At 44.4% G+C, this 18,858-nt stretch overlaps 1 protein-coding gene across 9 annotated transcripts in view; it reads right to left on the reverse strand.

Moving 5' to 3' along the window:
* Positions 1 to 18,858, reverse strand: part of LOC309486437 (neurexin-1a-like) — a 174,389-nt gene that overhangs the window by 65,381 nt on the left and 90,150 nt on the right. For all 9 annotated transcript variants that reach the window (XM_082153742.1, XM_082153745.1, XM_082153747.1 and 6 more), the window contains 5 exons: positions 17,175 to 17,558; positions 14,829 to 15,032; positions 9,996 to 10,022; positions 6,466 to 6,588; positions 4,598 to 4,979 (listed from right to left, as the gene is read on the reverse strand). In XM_082153742.1, the coding sequence (XP_082009868.1) occupies positions 4,598 to 4,979; positions 6,466 to 6,588; positions 9,996 to 10,022; positions 14,829 to 15,032; positions 17,175 to 17,558 (1,120 nt within the window). The remainder of the gene's footprint in view (positions 1 to 4,597; positions 4,980 to 6,465; positions 6,589 to 9,995; positions 10,023 to 14,828; positions 15,033 to 17,174; positions 17,559 to 18,858) is intronic.

The raw sequence follows: 18,858 nt of genomic DNA on the forward strand, positions 1-18,858 counted from the left end.
ACACCAAGGGGGCATGGTCGACCTTGCTGCTGGTAAGCCAAAGCAATGGCGTCCACTATCCAGTGAGACAACCTTTGCTTGGAGAGAGCCTTTCCCTTCAGCTTCCCACCATGACAGACAAAGAGCTGGTCAGAGGTCCTGAAACACTGCGTTCTGTCTACGTAAGCACGGAGGGCGCGTACTGGACAGAGCAGTGCCAAGGCTGGGTCTGCCTCCTCCAAGGGCAGCGCTTGCAGGTTCACTACCTGGTCTCGAAAGGGTGTGGTAGGAACCTTGGGCACATATCCAGGCCGGGGTCTCAGGATCACGTGAGAATTAGCCGGCCCGAATTCCAGGCACGCTTCGTCAACCGAGAATGCCTGCAGGTCCCCTATGCCTGCAGCTCGTCGGCCGCACGGTTCAGCTCTCCCGGGATATAAATGGCTCGAAGCGACCTCAGATGCTTCTGACTCCATATGAGGAGGTGGCGGGCGAGTTGCGACATACGGCCGGAGCGTAGACCACCTTGACGGTTGATGTATGCTACTGTGGCGGTATTGTCTGAACGGACTAGTACGTGTTGACCCCTGAGCAACGCCCGGAAGCGGTGCAGGGCAAGGCGTACAGCCAGCAACTCGAGGCAATTGACATGCCAAAGGCGTTGGGGACCTGTCCAGGAGCCCGCGGCATCATGTCCATTGCACATGGCGCCCCAGCCCGTGGTGGAGGCATCCGTTGATACAACAACATGCCTGGAAGCTCGTTCTAAGGGCACACCAGCCCGAAGAAAACTGAGGTTCAACCACGGGGTGAAGGTCTGACGGCAGGTCGGAGTCACTGGGACTCGGAGCGTGCCGTGTTGCCATGCCCACCTCGGGACTCGATCGCGAAGCCAAAGCTGAAGCGGTCTCATATGAAGCAATCCGAGCGGCGTAACTGCGGCTGCGGATGCCATATGCCCCAGGAGCCTCTGAAAAAGTTTCAGTGGGACCGCACTCTTGCCCTCGAATTGACGAAGGCAAGTCAGCAGAGACTGCGCGCGCTCGCTCGTAAGCTGCGCGCACATGGCGACCGAGTCGATATCCATACCGAGAAAAAAGATCCTCTGCACGGGGCAGAGTTTGCTCTTCTCCCAGTTGACCCGAAGGCCCAGACGAGCTAGGTGCCGGAGCACTAGGTCCCTGTGTTCGCAAACCTGGTCTCGAGAGTGAGCTAGGATCAGCCAGTCGACGAGACAGTTCAGGATGCGAACCCCGTGTTCCCGTAGAGGAACAAGGGCTGCCTCGACGACCTTCGTGAAGACGCGAGGAGACAGGGCTAGCAAGGGAGAACCGCGTACTGGTATGCCTGCCCCTCGAAAGCAAACCGTAGGAACGGTCTGTGTCGAGGAAGAATGGAGACATGGAAGTAGGCGTCCTTCAGGTCGATCGCTGCAAACCAATCCTGCGGCCGCACACATTCGAAAATGCGTTTGGCCGTGAGCATCTTGAACGGCATCCTGTGAAGGGAGGAACGCGCAGGTCCAGGATTGGTCGTAACCCACCGGTTTTCTTCGGTACAATGAAGTAAGGGCTGTAGAAGCCGGACCTCATTTCGGCTGGAGGGACAATCTCGATCGCACCCTTCGCCAGTAGGGTGGCGACCTCCGCTCTCATGACAGGGGCATTGCCACCGACCATTGTGAAGCGGACTCCCCTGAAACGGGGAGGAGATCGCGCGAACTGAATCGCGTAGCCGAGCCTGATGGTCCTCGCGACCCAGCGGGACAGTCTGGGAAGCTCTAACCAGGCTCCCAAAAACTGTACCAGCGGGGTCATGCGGACCACAGACATACCCTCGGTGGTGCAGCGAGGCGGAATGACCGGCCCAGGCGTGGGTGGCATAGCGGCCCGGTGCGGGGGCACGGTCATTAACCGCGTCCTGCCAGAGGATGCCAGGGGAGGACCAGCGTCCCACGGGGGCATGCTCTGGCAGGGGTCTGGCGACAGAGGGGGATGAGAGTGGCGAGGCCCGTGAGCGTCGCGCACTGCCATCCGAGAACTCTGTGTGCTCAGAGATGGGTATGTCAGTTCTGTCTTTAACCACATTAGGGTGCTGCCCGTCGAGGGATGAGCAGCGGGGGTGGGAAAACCAAGGATTCTCCCCCGGCCCTCCACCGGGGGAAGGAGCGGCCCTGCTACCGTCTCCTGTACAGAAGTGAGAGCCATCTCTGAGCAGCCCGTCTCAGGAGCGCCGCTTGGCCTGGCGTTTAGCGGGGCGCGGGGCTGGAGGGGGCTGTGACGCCTTCCTACGGTTTCCTCCACGAGGCGGCCCAGATGGAGGCTGCTGCTGGGGCCGTCCGGGAGGGAGGGGAACCGCGGGAGGGCGTCCACGGCGGCGAGCGGGCTGAGGCGCCTGTGCCGACGGCTGGGGGGCAGCAGCGGGCCGTCGGGGTAGGACATGTTTGAGAGCCTCAGTCTGCTTCTGGGCAGCCGAGAACTGCTGGGCAAAGTCCTCGACTGCCCCGCCGAAGAGGCCAGCCTGGGATATGGGGGTGTCGAGGAACCGGGTTCGCTCGGCCTCCCGCATATCAGCCAGGTTGAGCCACAGATGTCTCTCCTGGACGACACAGGTGGACATCACCTGACCCAGGGAGCGTGCGGTCACCTTCGTCGCCCGGAGAGCGAGGTCGGTGGCGGCACGCAGCTCATCAAAGAGCCCTGGGTCAGTCCTCCCCTCGTGCATGTCACGCAACATCTGGGCCTGGTAGACCTGGAGTGTCGCCATGGCATGCAGTGAGGAGGCTGCCTGCCCCGCAGCTCTATAGGCCTTCGCCACAAGGGTGGAGGAGAACCTACAGGCTTTGGAGGGGTGCTTTGGGTCACCGCGGGAAGAAGCACTCTGGGGACATAACTGCATGGCCACAGAGCGTTCAACCTGGGGAACCCCAGTGTACCCTTTGACAGCCCCCTGATCGAGAGGAGGAAAGGCGGAGGAGGCCGTCGAGCGATCACGGGAAGACAGGGGTGCCTTCCAGGACCTCGAGACCTCCTCATGCACATCCGGGAAGAAAGGAATTGGGGTCGGGCGCTGACGAGGATCAGCGGCCGCACCCAAAAACCAATCGTCCAGCCGCGAGCGCACTGGACCGGGTGGCGGGGACCACTCGAGCCCAATGGCCGCGGCTGCCCGGGAAAGCATGGCCGTCAGCTCGGGATCAGACTCGGGCAATGCTAGGACACCCGAAGGTGGCAGCACAGCCGAATCTTCCTCTCCCGAGGACTCCTGCCCACCTTGTGATGCAGCAATCGACATAGAATCTTCCTCTGGAGCGCCGAATGAGACCCGCGGCAAGTCAGAGGACTGTACAGCGGGCTCATTCGGACGACTCGCGGGTTGCACGGCGCTAGAGGACGGTGTGGAGCGTGGAATAGTCGGCGCTTTGTTCCACACCGTAACCCTCAGATCACCCTGGCCGCCAGCCGAAGTACCAGCCCTCTCGGAGCTGCTAGATCGGGGTGCGGATGAGGGGACTCTCACACGAAGATCATTGAGTCTCGATCGCAACCGTGCGATGGGCATGTTCCCGCAGTGGGAACATGACTCATCCACAAACGCTGCCTTAGCGTGCTCAATACCCAGACACACAAGACAGCGATTGTGCCCATCAGAGTCAGAAACTAGAAGACCGCAACCAGAAGTGCACGGGCGAGACATCTTTAAAAAGACGTGCCGCGTGCAAGCTCTTTTAGAAAGGAGATTTTCTCCACAAGTGTTGAAGCGACCAGGGAGATGAACACACAAACTCTGGCAAATCACTGCACAGATAAGCAGGGAATGTGCACTCGCTGGAACTCGCTGTCACACCAACACCTGGAGAGAGGCTCGTCTCGAAGAGAATAGAGATAACTCAGAATTGGCTGTGGAGTGAAGTGAATCAACTTGGCTCCGAAGCGAAAACATATCTGCATGTTGCAGCGTACTTCCTTATATACCCCTAGGGTGGGGCGGAGTTACGCTATGCAAATTCCGCAGACCCATGGCATTTCTTTGCCATTGGCTCGTTTTATATACTCGAAGATGATAGGCTTTCTAAGCGAAACCCCATTTGTCGTCATCCGACGTAACTCGGAGTGACAACGAAAGGGAACTAATATTCACTGGGTAGTCATATACAATTTCACCGCTAGTTGGGTTAAAATATCACACAGTGTAGCTTTAAGTAAGTGTTATCATATTTTTCTATGCACTGTCAGCTCAATATCTCTGTCTCAATGTTTCCTGACCTATTGAAGGGCAAACCTCTGAGAAATAAAATCACTGGTTAGGGATGAATATTTTCAATGCTATCAGCTGTCAATAATATGGATGATTTTAAAGATATAAATATAAATAGGTCTAATATAATAAAAAATAATAATATTAATAGGAAAATTCCACACTAACCTGTGCACATTGATATATTTCCATACCTAGAAATATCTCTTTAGGATTATAAAATATTTTGGAAGGGAATGAAGATGTTGAATGAATGATTGAATTAATTCATTATTATTATTAATGCACATATTCACTTAAACCATGCACAGCACTAAGAGCATCTAACTGTAATGCTCATGTCGGTCTCTCCATAACGTACCCCTTCACCAGCTCTACAGCTATGAAATCATTTCCATCTCCACTATTAAACATGATGAGTCCGTCTGATGAGGTGGTCTTGAACTGGAAGAACAGGTGCATGGAATAGTACGCCTGCAGTGTGCTCAGAGTCACATAGCTTGAGCAGGACTTGAAGGTCACTGGATCTGCAATGATGTTCTTAAATCCGATCACAGCGTTGACTTCACAGTATTCGATGTCTCCGTTCTTGCAGAGGTCGATGTATGGCTTGCCATTAAATGTCAGACTCTGGAGATGCCCAATGAAGTTGGAGGGGATGACGGGTTGGTAGCGTTTCTCTGTAATGATCCCCGTCTCTATGTTATGAAACTCCAGCTGTGTGTGGTCACCTGGTATCTCTCCTGTTTCATGGCAGAGTGTTGAGAAAAATTAAAGGTTTATTTCATGTGGATCATAAAAAGGCAAACAAACTCCAACTAGGCCTATCATGATGATTAGTTTATCAACTTATCATACAACATATGGACGTGACCTTGATCACTTTTGTGGACCGTAATAATGCCTATTGTAGGGCTTTTCACACTTGAGATAGTTAACCCTTAATCACTGTAAACCCTGGGTTATCTTGCTTCATGTTTCACATTGCTCATAATTTACCCGGGGGTTTCAAACTGTACACTCCTAAACCCAGGGTTAAAGTCATTATTTGCATATTTGCGGTGTCAGTGTCACTGATTGGATGAACGCCGCTTGCGAAATGTTTATATAAACGCTTCAGCATTGCATGTCCTCAAATGATAAATTGCCGACTGTACTATCAAGTTTATTCTGAACAGATAAAGGTAAGAATGAGAGTCTCATCTTCACTCCAATTGTTGCGTTTTCTGTTACCATTTACGTGGCACGCGAATGGCTGTGGACTGCTAAGCATCTAGTCGTAACATTCTACCAGTGCATCTTTTCACACTGTACACTGTTCAGTTTGGTACCGTAACGTGGTGTTAACAGAGTAAAATCCGCTCTAATCCTTCTCCAGTGCCAATCCCACTTCTAAATTATAAGTGTGGGTAACACTTTATTTTGATGGTCCTTTTTAACACTCTGTTGACTATAAGTAACTTTGCAACTCTGTCAACTAACTCTCTTTAGAGTATTAGTTGACTGTCTGCTTAATATCTGCTAGCTCTTTATTGTGATAGTCTAAAAGTAACTTATTCTAACCCTAACCGTACCATTATCTACTAATGCTCTACTAACACTCTAATGAGAGCTAGTAGACATGTAGGTGCAACGTTACTTATAGTCAACTTATAGTCAGAATGTGTTAAAGGGAGCATCAAAATAAAGTGAAACCCGTAGTGTGAAACGATAACCCGGTGTTAATCACAGTGTGAAAAGCCTTTCAGTAGATATTTTAATAGGCGTTTTCCAGAAAGAAATTTGGAAGATTAAGTCCAAATGGACTTGATTTCAAAGCCTCATTCCATCCACGTCATGATGAGACAATTAACCAATGTTAATTAAACTGTTCAAGAAAATATGACAAGGAAAGAATAACACCGCTAGATTATTAGTAATGTACTGCCAATGTTAAAAAATAAAAATAAAAATAAAAATCATCTAAATGTACTGTTTTTTTTGTTGTTTTTTTTAGATAATCCAATCATAATGTCGGGCATTGCTGTCTGAACTGGTGGCTGTTTAAATAACTCCAACCAAACGCATATGAGATAAATCAGATTTATATGCAACAAAAACATAATATTACAACTGCATAAAAATGCAAATGCACAAATGAACTTGCACAGGTAAACTAAATAGTCAGAATGTGTAACTCCCATTGTAACAGTATAAAGCAAAAGAACAGGAGGAAACAGAATAGGATACCTTCCACAGTGGGCAAATCATCCACAGACAGCTTCAGACTCTTCCCTCTCCGGATCACTCGCACTGTGTGCCATTCATTATCATTCAGATTCTGACCAGCAAACATGGTCTCGGGTCCCTTGCCTGTGGGACAGCCCAGATCACAGTTAAACACACACTCATAAAGCAATGGAAAAAAAGAACAGAAGCTCAAAACAACACAGGTGGACAACACTGACATTTAGTAATAATGATATCACCTTAGTAAAAATGCCCCCAAAATATGAAACATTTAAAACAGTGCTTACCACACAAGTCATACATCCCTGAAATCTTCATCAGTAATGATGATAAAGAAATAAATCCACAAATTAAATCTAGATTTTGGCACATGTGAGCCATCTTGCACAACTTTCTGGGATATGTAAGCAATAAAGTGCGAGACTGTATTCTCAAACAGCACACCTGGAGTAGCTTATTGCTTTTATAAAAGGGTAAGCGAAAATTAAAGCCAAAAATATGTAATTATATGCAAGTAAAATCATTAAATGCCACCCCTACACTAGGAAAAAAATAGTCATTTACAGTAAACAGGAGAGGAGAAGAGGATCTTGATGCAGCTTTTTTACTTTATTGACAAAAATTATAATAAATGGAAAAACACAGGCAGCAGACAAACACGCTGAGGAAACAAACGCAGCAGCTTTGCACACATTACCATCTCAATACTGAACAAAAGACTGAACTAAACTCAGGGCTTAAAGTCACAAGATAATGCGCAACTCAACTAGAAACAGGTGATGAACACAATCATTAACTATGGTATCAAATGAGTGGGAACATGGGGAACAAAGAAAACAGAAACAGAACACATAAAAACAGGTGATACAAACTACACTGCCATATCCGATATCTGCATGTTCACTATACACCTGGCGAAACAACCCGTGGTAGATGCACTGACCCAGAAATGCAAGGGGTTGAGCCTTGGTCCTCCATTGGACCATTGAAAAGAGTCATGTGATCGCGGTTGGTGTCCACCTGAGTTGACGTAATTTACCACCGTCACTTTTTCAATGACGTACGACTCGCATTGACTGGGGAATATCTGATCTGTCCGCTTATATGGCAGACACAAATGCACATATCCGATTTATTTTCAGACATAAATGAGGCCTGAAACCCATCTGAGAATATTGGGGTCCATGTGTTTTTTCCCCTGCTTAAACGTTTGTGGATCATATCCAATTTGTGCCACATGGAAGGAAAACATTGGAATTAGGTCACTGCACTTGCTCAGTTCACTGGTGCCAAAAATACAGCAAGTGTTTTGGCTTGGAGCTAAAATAAAAAAAACATTTGTAAAATTTATACAATAGATAGTTGCTTTCCTTAATGCTGATTGGTCAATAGCTATGAGCTACCAACAGAAACAGATCTGTGTGTCACTGCACAACACCCGTAGCAACATATTCCAAGTAACAGTATAAGGCTAGCGGTTAAAGTTTAACGGACAATGAGCTGTGGTGAAGTGTGTGTATAAATAATGGCAGTGATGATGATGAGGTACAGGTGTACAGGTGGTAAGATGATGAGGTACAGGTGTGTGTAATTAGGGAATGATGTGCATGTGGGAGCCAAGGAGGATGATGGGAGATGTAGTGCAGATCTGTGACAGATATTTGGCGACAGCGTATCGATTCTCGTATTGCACAGAGAAGAACAACGATATATCGCCCTATCCATATTTTGTCCCACCCCTAATAAATATAATCCATAAATAATTTTAACATTTAACATTTATTAAAAAAGATGAAATAATATTTGTTTACTTGTCATGTGACTTTTAACCAACACTTTTTATTTATTATTGGCTTGACTTTATTATTGACCTAAATAGGAAGTAAATATTAAGTATTAAGTAAACGGGATACTTATAAGTAAATATATTAGGGCAAAGAGGTTCAGCTGACAAAAAAAGTTGGGGACTCCCTGCATTGCATGTAAATATGAAATTATGTGAATGTGCACATTTTAATTTGTTTGACAGACAAAAGCCTTTCGGAGACAGTAATACATCATGGTTAAATTACTCACTGAGGGATAATTCAAATAATAATTCATCTGTTCGCCAGAAGCTGATTAGATATGCAATGCTGCAATGATAAGAAAACACTAAAAGTGAAATGATTTCTATAAATGCAGTGATCAAACGCTGAGGGTCTCAGTTTTCAGTGTGGCCCATGACTAGAGGCTGTTGTGTGTGTGCAATTCCACAAACCTGGAAGACCTTCTGAACGTATATAAGCAGTAGACTTTTATAGAAAGGAAAATTTGAAATATAGCAAAGTAGAATCAATGAATTATGAATAACTGACTGCCATTGTGAGAATAACATGTAATGTAATCAGTAGAAAAGTAACTGTAGTCTGATTACAAGTATTATAAAATGTAATATAATTGTAATTACAAGTACTTCATTTTTGGAATCTGATTACGTAATACAGATTACATGTATCCAGTTACTACCCATCACTGTTTGGTGTTCCTGTCTCCATCTATACTATCTATTTCCCCAGGGTTCCCACATGCAGTTTAATTGGCCTTTAATTGGATACTCTTTAGGGGGGAGGGGGGTGGGTTCATGAAACAAGGTATCAAATGTTCTTTGATCTTTAGACGTGTAAGAAGTTGTAAAAAAAAAAAAAAAAAAAAAAAAAAAAAAAATTCCTCCTTGGTGCAAAAAGAGCATTTGTTAAAAACCAAGCTGCCATAATGACTTGTTTCCTACTTCCACACTGTGGAAGACGTTTGTATCCACAATAGCACAACACCTTATCACTTCCATAACCTTCCCAGCAGAGGTGAATAGTGAAGTGACAAGGAGAGAGATGCAATGACATTAGCCAATCATAATGGCTGTTTAAGGACAAGTCTTGAAAAACACTGCACCAAAACAGTGTTTCTGACAGAGGGGCAGAATGAGAGGATAATCATATTTTGCAAAACTTTATTAACATTACAAGTGAACAATATTCCATTAATATAAAAGCATGTAGTGACCCTACATGCCCAACTCTTTCCCTGCCATTGATGGGGCAATCCATATTTTTACTGTTATATGGTAGGTAGCGCTATTACGCATCTTTTAAAAGAGTACAGACTCTCTGGATCAAAACACAGGCGAAGAAGCAGCAGAAACAATGATAGAAGTATTGCTGACGCACATGTTAGAAAATACGAAATCAAAACTGACTAATGTTACAGAATGAAATGTTGAACCCATGAAGAGGAAACGACTGTGAGGCTTTGGGGATGTTGATGGACTCCATCTATTCTACTTGTGTTTTGATCATAACACTGGTGGGAACAAGTTAAAGATAGTGCACAATAATAGATGTTCTAAACAAAAGTCATTTAATTTGTCATGTCAAGCATTAGTAAGTCAAACATTAAGCGAAACAATCTTTCACTGTAATCTCCCATTGCACAGGTTAAAAAAATATTCTATGGTAAATGGAAGCTATGAAAGAAGAGAAAGTGTAACTTACTTGTGGTACAGTTTATCCTCTCACAGTCTAGATAGGGAAGAATAAAGGACATGTAAATTCTGCCTTCAAAGTAACATCTGCAGACATAGAAGCACATAACCCACTTCTCTGGGGACAGACACACAAGAACACCAATGACCCTGATGCTCACGCATGCCATTCACCCAAATATACTCCAGTGACATTGAACTCTAACTGGAAACATTGTCCGAACAATACCTCTGAATGGGAATATTTCCCTTTTAATTTTTTTAATTGGGACTTTCCACAAATAGGGCACAAAATATTATGTCTGGGTGAGTTCAACATCATCTTCCTCTCCAGAGCCCACTCTCCAACGCTGCTATCGACATCTGATCCTCACCCAGAGTGTCGAATAACATACTGGGTCCCTTGTGAGAAGGATCCGCGGCATCACCCGGCAGCTCGACGGCACATGACACGCTAGAGGAGCGGGAGGTCGGTGGGGATTGGCCCAGCGGAAGCACTCTCTCTTACCCCTTTTCCACCAAAAAAGAACTGGTTCGGAACTGGTGCTGGTTCAAAGTTGGTTCAACTTGCAAACCTTCTCAGAACCTGTTTGTTTTTCCACTGACTAGAGAGCCCAGCGAACGACGGCGTTACGTCACTGTGTATGTTGCCATACGTCTTAGTTTTCGCAAAACTTCAAGCATAACAATTACAATGGCGGACTACATCGTCTTTCTGCAAATGTTTCTCCTGGCTTTGCGATCCTATATTGGGGTCAGAAGCTTCTGGATTACTATAGACGGAGGTTACGTTCGAGAAGAAGTTCGACAATAACCCCGCCCCCAGCCCCCGTCGTAAGCATGACGTGGTAAAAGAACGGTTCTAGTCCAGCAAAGAGTTGGTGCCGCTTTGGAACCAATTTTCCTGGCCGAGAACCGGTTCTTTGGCTGTCGAAACACAAAGAACTGGTTCGCGAGTATGCTCTGGCTCCGGCTCCGAACCGGCACCAGCACTGCCTTGGTGGAAAAGGGATGACTGTAACCCTCAGGTCTCCCAGAGTGTTCACCATACTCGCGGATCTGATTTGTGCAGAGGCAACAGGCTGGGTAACATCAGATACCCCTTTTCCACCAAGGCAGAACTGGTGCTGGTTCGGAGCCAGAGCCTAGTTTCAAATCGGTTCTTTGTTTTCTCACCGCCAAAGCACCAGCTCCGAACCAGTAAAACTGGTTCTTAAGTAGCACCAAATCATTGCAGGGTCTAGAACGGAGCCAAGAAAGAACCGCTTGCGTCAGAGGCTGGGGGCGGGGTTACCGTGGCCAACAAGACTGAAGAGAAACTTGTGACCGCCATATTTAAATAGCAGCTAGTCGAGCTAATAGCAGCTCGATTATAATATCCGTCTATGTAAGTTACGGCGAGCTGCACGAACGCGTTGGATTCGCCGTGTTTGGATGCCGATTTATTTTCGCAAACCCATGAGCATCCATAGAAACGCAACGTCTATTATTGTTGATGCCTTGTTCGAGATGCATCGGAGCAGCGTGGACCGATCAGAGCTGCGGGAGTGTTTGGAGATCATACGACTCCTTGTGCTTTTTGATCGCTTTCGCAGTGCTTTGATTTCATGTGCTGATCGTTTTGCGAGAAGCTGATGCATCTCGAACAAGTCTGGTGTGTTTGTGTTTGGCGCTGCCGCACTAGCGTTGCTGGGCAACATGATACGTATGCAGTGACGTAAGATATAGCTCTGTTGTGGCTCTCTGGCCGGTGGAAACGCAAACCGGTTCTTAGTAAGCTCGTCAGTCGAACCAACTCCGAACTGGCAATAGCTCTAGCTCTGAACCAGCACCCGGTTCTTGTTGGTGGAAAAGGGGTAAGAGTAGACTTTAGCCTTCACAAGGTAAGAGAGTCGCGACCGCAGTGTCGACAGGATCATGTTCTCGCAGAGAGGATATGAACCATCCACGAATGCCGTCTCAGCATGCTCTCAGCCTAATAGGCATCTTTAAAAAGATGTTCGCTGCCCGTGCTTGCTGTTTTAAGGGAAATCTGCTCTTTTGTGCTTTTGTGTGAATGGAGAAACCCGCTGAATGTGCCCTTTCATCGGCATGAGAGATCTACTCTGTTGCATACTCTTTTTCTTGAATGCTGCTTTGGTGACTGGAAAGAGTGATCGCTGTTCGCAACCACTTGGCTCCGAAGTAAAATCTGAATCAGCGACCTGCCGGTCTGCTTATATACCTGTATGTACAGGGGAGTGGCTCGGCATGCAAATCTCACTCGCCAGTTCCATTGGCCATTTTTCTACTACTCAGAGATGATTGGGGCTCCCAGGTGACACCCCATTTGTCAGTCATCGACATAACATTTAATGTGACAAACAGATAGGGAACTGCTGTTGTACATTATGGTTTATTTATAAGTCACCTTGGATAAGTGAATAAATATTTAATATCTTCTTTTTCATGTCAGATACATTTATATTGGGCCAGGGGGTCACCTTGAAGCCAGGATTTTCCTGTTGCTTCAATATAAAATAGTTGAAGAGTGGTCTGTCCCTTTCTTGTTTATTGCATCCTAGTGCACCATATTCATGGAAAGTTCCAAGTGATTTAGCATAATATTATATGCATAGTACATAATATTATTATGCATGTTCTATAGAGCATCATACCATTGGTCAGGCTGTGACAACTGGATGGTAAACTTGCCAGTGCTAAAAACAGTAAGTTTTATTGCAGGCAGTTGATGAATTAGTTGTAGTTGAACTTTTTTGGACTGAAATAGAGATTGCTTTAATGTTTACTGAATTCCCTGAATAAAAAGTAGGGAGGAATGTTTCTCAACAAGTTTCCATTGAAATCAGTATGTCAGTTTTTAGGTACAGATTTATTGAGATATTTCATCCAAGTTTACCAGAAACGGGTCTCAGCCTATAGTGTCCCATCAACCTCAGCAGAGAAGTGGCCGCACACAGTCAAAGACCAGAGCTGGCTCATCATGTGAGGAAATGCTCTTACTAAACTGACACAGTAAAACATTTCATTTAATACTCAAACTCAATTCACTGAGACAGTCAGCCAGGTGAACTGTAGACTCAGTCTATATATCAGGGATAGTTCACCCAAATTTAGAATACTCATTTACTCATCATTTACTCACCCTAATGCCATCCCCTATGTACAGTCCTGGTCAGAATTATTGGTACCCTTGGTAAATATGAACAAAGAAGCCTTTGAAAATTAATCTGCATTGTTAATCCATTGTTAAACCTCCTTTTGCCTGGATAACAGTCCTGATGAACACCTGACAAGAGATCAGAGACAATTCCTCTATACAGAATCTCTCCCGATCCTTCATATTCCTAAGTCCAAGTCCTCTTCAGTTTTCATTATGGTTCAGGTCATGGGACTAGGGTGGACATGGCAGAAGCTTCATTTTGTGCTCAGTGACCCATTTTTGTGTTGATTGTGTTCATTTTTGTGTTTTGATATTTGTTTTGGATAATTATCCTGATTGAAGATCCAACCATGGCCCTTTATTTATCTGTTGGTCTTTAATAGAATCCATGATGCCATGTATCTGAACAAGATGTCCAGGACCTCCAGCAGAAAAATAGACCCAGCAGTAAATAAAAGAATCCAGCAGTAAATATAATCACGCACATGGGCTACTTTTTTCTCCCTATTTGTACCAAACCCACCTTGAGTTTTTGCTGCCGAAAAGCTCTATGTTTAGTTTAATCTGACCACAGAAACCAGTCCCATTTGAAGTTCCAGTAGTGTCTAACTGAATATGCTGGAGTTTGTTTTTGGGATGAGAGCAGATGATTTTTCTTCCCTCCCAAACAACATGTGGTGATTTAGGTGCTATTGACCCCAAGACTCATCTATTTTTCTGCAATTCTCCAGCTGTGATCCTTGGAGAGTCTTTGGCCACTCAAAGTCTCCTCCTTGCCGTGCATTAAGACAATATAGACACACATCCTATTCCAGGCAGACTTGTAACATCTTTATTGCCCTGATAATGAAATGGGAATTTTCAATCCTTTAGCTATTTTCTCACAGCCACTTTTTTGTGAAGCTCAGCAATCTTTTGCTGAGCTGAGGATTGCTGATAAACTATATTCTTTGGTTGTACTCATTGTGATGGGTGACTGAGGGAATGTGGCCTTTGTGTTTCCTCATATTTATACTCCTGTGAAACAAGAAGTCATTGCTGGACAATTTTATGTTTCTAGTCACACTGGTGTGCTAAAAAATCTTAATATGAAGGGGAATATATTTGGGGCTTGAATAACCAAACACAGCGATCATGACGGTAATCCATATGACCCCCAGTGGACGAATCAATGTCTTCTGAAGTGACACAATATGTGTGTATATATAATAAAAATTTTTTTTTTTTACTATAAATCATTGCTTTATCATTGACCTGAATCCTATAGAAAACTGAAGAGGAGAGTGCATTAACATAGACTTGGGAATTTGAAGGATCTGGAGAGATTCTGTATGGAGGAATGATCTCTGATCTCTATATATCTTGAAATTCTGAAAGGGCACTGCTCTGAGAAACGGGTGGTTTTCTGATAGGAAAGGCAACAAAGAGGGCTGCTATCCAACACAGAGCATTCTCCTTTAACACAGAGCACAGCTGAGGTGTTTGAGTGTGTATGGAGAGCTGCAGACTCTCAGCATTGAAGGGTTCTTCATGTCCACCTTAACAACAACAGTGTGTGTGTGTGATGCTGCAAGTCGTGTGTGCATGAAAGCACAGAGAAAAATGAAAGACAAGTTCTGGTTAAGTTTGTGTGTATTTGGTCACAGGATGCGTGTGATAGGATGCGTACAGCATTGATACCTAGATTAACTGTGAGTCGGACACGACTTGTCTCCAGCTCCAGACGCAGTGTGTCTGTAGAGTCTCGAGAAGTGGTTGCCATGAGAACGCCGTATGCCCGCTGGGATCGGAACCGTAGTGACACATCTTCAGCCTCTGTATGCATAGCTACAGATAACTGGACCTTCATGAACTTACTGCCATCGTAACTGAGGATGGTGGAATCTGTGGATGAGAGGCAAAGAGGTACTGTAATGTCATTGACCACAAATAGTTTTTTCCCTTAATATAAAACCAAAAATAATAGCTTTTTTTCAGATAAAAAAAAGACAAATAATTGATCTGTCCACAATGGAAGCGAAAATTCTGCATGCAGACTATTGACATGCAGAGTGATCTGTGGAAAAGGGTTGGACACCCCTGAAAAATGTGTTGGATATGTTCATGCTCATGATAGTTCACAGTGCTTTAAAGGAGAACTTGGTAACTTTTTTAACTTAATAAAACTGTCTAGAAATCATTTGGATGGTTAAACAACCTGTTCTGGTGATATTGGTGACTTTCCCCGCTCCCCCCAGCGTTCCCAGGCGGAAAACCAACCTTGCAACTTGCAACACTACCGTCCCGGCAAGTTAGAAATTGGAAGTCTCGTGAGAAGCGAGAACTAGAACGAGAACGAGCGCGAAACACAAATTGCTTTACGGCAATTCGACATAAACACTCACGCATGTATGATGTATTACCAGATTACCCACCTCGGTAGACATAGCTCCACGCGATACAGTTGGCTTGCTCCGATCAAAACAAACGCACATGAGAAGCGGTAGAGAGGGGGAGGAGGCCGCCGCAAGTGAGTTTTTTACGACTGTGTTGTGAAATATACGCCCCCCCACAGCTGTAGGGGGAGCTCGTGGGGAAAACATGCGACAACAAAAGGGAAAATCAGCGAAGAAGTGACTAGAGTTCGCTAGAGTTACCGAGTTCTCCTTTAACTAATGTTAACAGATGCAACTTATGATCTTAAAAATGTATCAATGTAACAGTGATTGGATGGGTAATGTTTATGTGCTGAAATCAGATGATCAGATAATTTCAGATTTCCTAGGACAGTGTACAGTACATGGTGGCACAGTACGGGATAAGATTAGTCTTATCAATTCCATGAAATTGATTAATGTAGCAAACAAATCTTACCACCCACAACCAAATGCCTTTCAACTTGTGTCAGCGAAATTCAATATTTAATTAATGTGCAGCGATTTGTAAAAACAGACACGTTCATGAATACAAATGTTTCTTTTTTCTCTTGTATTGGTTCTAATTGCATGCATCAAGGAATATGTGCATTTGTGGATCAAGTGGAATGCCCGGAAAAATTCATGTTTTTTCTGAGTTGATTCAATTGGATTTTGAGACGTTTGTCTGATGTTTTATCAAACTCGTCTTACCCTGAGACATAGAATAGATGAAGTTAAAGTTGGCGTGTTCCTTTAAGCCTAACTTAGTTCCATTTGTTCAGTGTTCGGTGTCGTCTATGTTTTACGTGGTTGTGCTAAGCTGTGATCTACTACGTGTTCTTTGTTGGATTTTGGATTTATTAAAAACTTTTTTAAAAACATTATCCTGTGTCATGGGATTTACTACAACCACCCATGACAGGTACACTTGCAACATTTATCACGTTCATGGATAATTGTGCATGCATTTGTTAATCAAGTTCAATTTCAGTTTATTTCTAAAGCACATTTAAAAACATCCACAGGCCGACCAAAGTGCTGTACAATAAAAGCATAAGGGTACATGATAAATAAGCAACATACAGATAAAATCACCAAATAAGAACCAGACAGAACTACACATTAAAAGCCAGGATTTAAGACAGGATTTGAAATCAAAGTGGAAGCCGTTCTAATTGAGACTAATTTTATCCCATAGGCATAGTGGCTTCAATGACACAAGAGAGATAAAAGTGTTCGGAGAATGGATGTCCAGATCCGGAAATGGAAAATCAAAAACTTGACAGGAACACACAACTTCCTTAACCTAATAAACATGACCAACCAAAGTGATCGGATACTGACTAGGACATCATCGCAAATATATATTATTACAGATAAGTGGTTCCAATCGACAAATGTTGAAAATGTGTAATTTAATTAAGGATGGAATACCAACTGCATATCAATAAAAAAAAAATGTTGGAAAAGGAAACCGAAGACAAACTCTGATAGAATGAACACTTATGAAAAAATAAGAAAATGTAACAAGAAATCTCCATCTAATGAAATAATATTACAATACTAAGTTTCTTCAATATATAATAAGAAATAATAAGTATTAAGCATTTAAAACAAGCACCAGCCTCACCTCTCTCACAGGAGCGACCAAGATAGCCCGTCCCAGAGCAGTCACACACATAACGGTTCCATCCTTCCCTGCAGATTCCATTGTTTTGGCAGGGGTTACTGAGACACTGCTTGGGTGCCTCTTTACTGCAGGAGGGCTTTACGCCTGCTGCTTTCTGCACCTCAGCTAAGCGGCGGATATCTTTGCTCTGACCATTGATGAATAGGTCACGAATGCAGCCTACATAACCATAATTGAGCAGAGCGGTCCACACCTCAGTGGGAAACACCATATCAGCTTTATTTTCAGGCAGTCCTCCTAGATACAGGTTATCATCCAGGTCAAGAATCTCACTGTCTCCTGGTGCTTGGTATGGTGTGCGAATTGCGTTGATAGAGATAGTACCTGCAATTCAACAAAGCCAGAGAAAAATGTGAGACTGTGCAAAGAAAATCCTCTTATGTAGAGCTTTAGTAAGACAAGTCAAGTCAAGTCATCTTTTATTTATATAGCATTTTTTACAATACAGATTGTTTCAAATCAGCTTTATAGTGATAACAGGAAAATAATGCAACAAAGTTTGTTTTGGCTGTACAGCAGATCTAGAAGAAAATAGTGTCATTGTCCAGCTTAAGTAAGTTCAGTGATGGTTCATTTCTGTTGTAAAAAAAGATATTCGTTTAGTTAACTTATCTATACAGGCTAGGGTTGCCACCTGTCCCGGTTTTACCGGGATTGTCCTTCTTTTTAATAACCTGTCCCGGGAAATGTATCCACTCTCCCGGGACACTGAATGTCCCGGTTTTCGAACGGCTACGTGAATATGTAGGTTCAATTTACTATTTTCTCACTTGAAGCCTATGCATTGTGCACAGAGTGGTCGGTGTCTCTCATAGGGTGTCTCTTGTGTGTAGAATGCGCTATCATTGGCTCTGGGGCGGGTGTGTCGTGTGACGTAGGCTACGTCATCTAGCGCGTCTGTCTTGGCAGCTAGCCAGTTACTACAGGCGGCAAATTGAAGCAGTGAAGTTGTTAACATGGGTGGCGAGACGGAGGACGAAGATGACAGTGTGTCAACAAAGACTGACAGGCCAGTAAAAAAGAAAATGAAACGTTCGACCTACTTTAATAATGACTGGATGAAAAATGACAAATACTCCACATGGCTAAAGCAAACACCAGGCGATCCACTATATGCTACTTGCTCCGTATGCTCAGTTAAAATTCTGGTTAAACATGAAGGCAAAACTGCTTTGGATGACCATGCTAAAACGAAGAAACATCAGAGTCGCGTTCAAGTAACCAGACAAACAAAGGCAATTTCATCATTCATGATTACAAAAAGCTCAGAGGACAAAATTACTGTCGCCGAATTAACAGCTACCTATCACGGTGTGCGACATGGCCATAGCTACCTGTCAACTGACTGTGGGAACAAGGTCAGTGCAAAAATATTCAGTGACTCTGATATTGCAACTAAAATGTCTTGTGGCAGAACTAAATGTGAGGCCTTGGTGGAAAATGTGTTGGCACCATTTAGTCAGCAAAGATTAGCAGCAGAGTTGCAGAAAGCGCACTATTTTGCAGTATGTTCTGATGCATCCAATTCTGGTCACACAAAATTGTTTCCCTACACAGTCCAGTATTTCTGTGCATCCGAGGGTGTGAAGTATGGATTGTTAGACTTTTACGACGACTCCAACGA

Source organism: Leuciscus leuciscus, assembly GCF_965113295.1.
Source record: "Leuciscus leuciscus genome assembly, chromosome: 22".
NCBI classification, from domain to species: domain Eukaryota; kingdom Metazoa; phylum Chordata; class Actinopteri; order Cypriniformes; family Leuciscidae; genus Leuciscus; species Leuciscus leuciscus.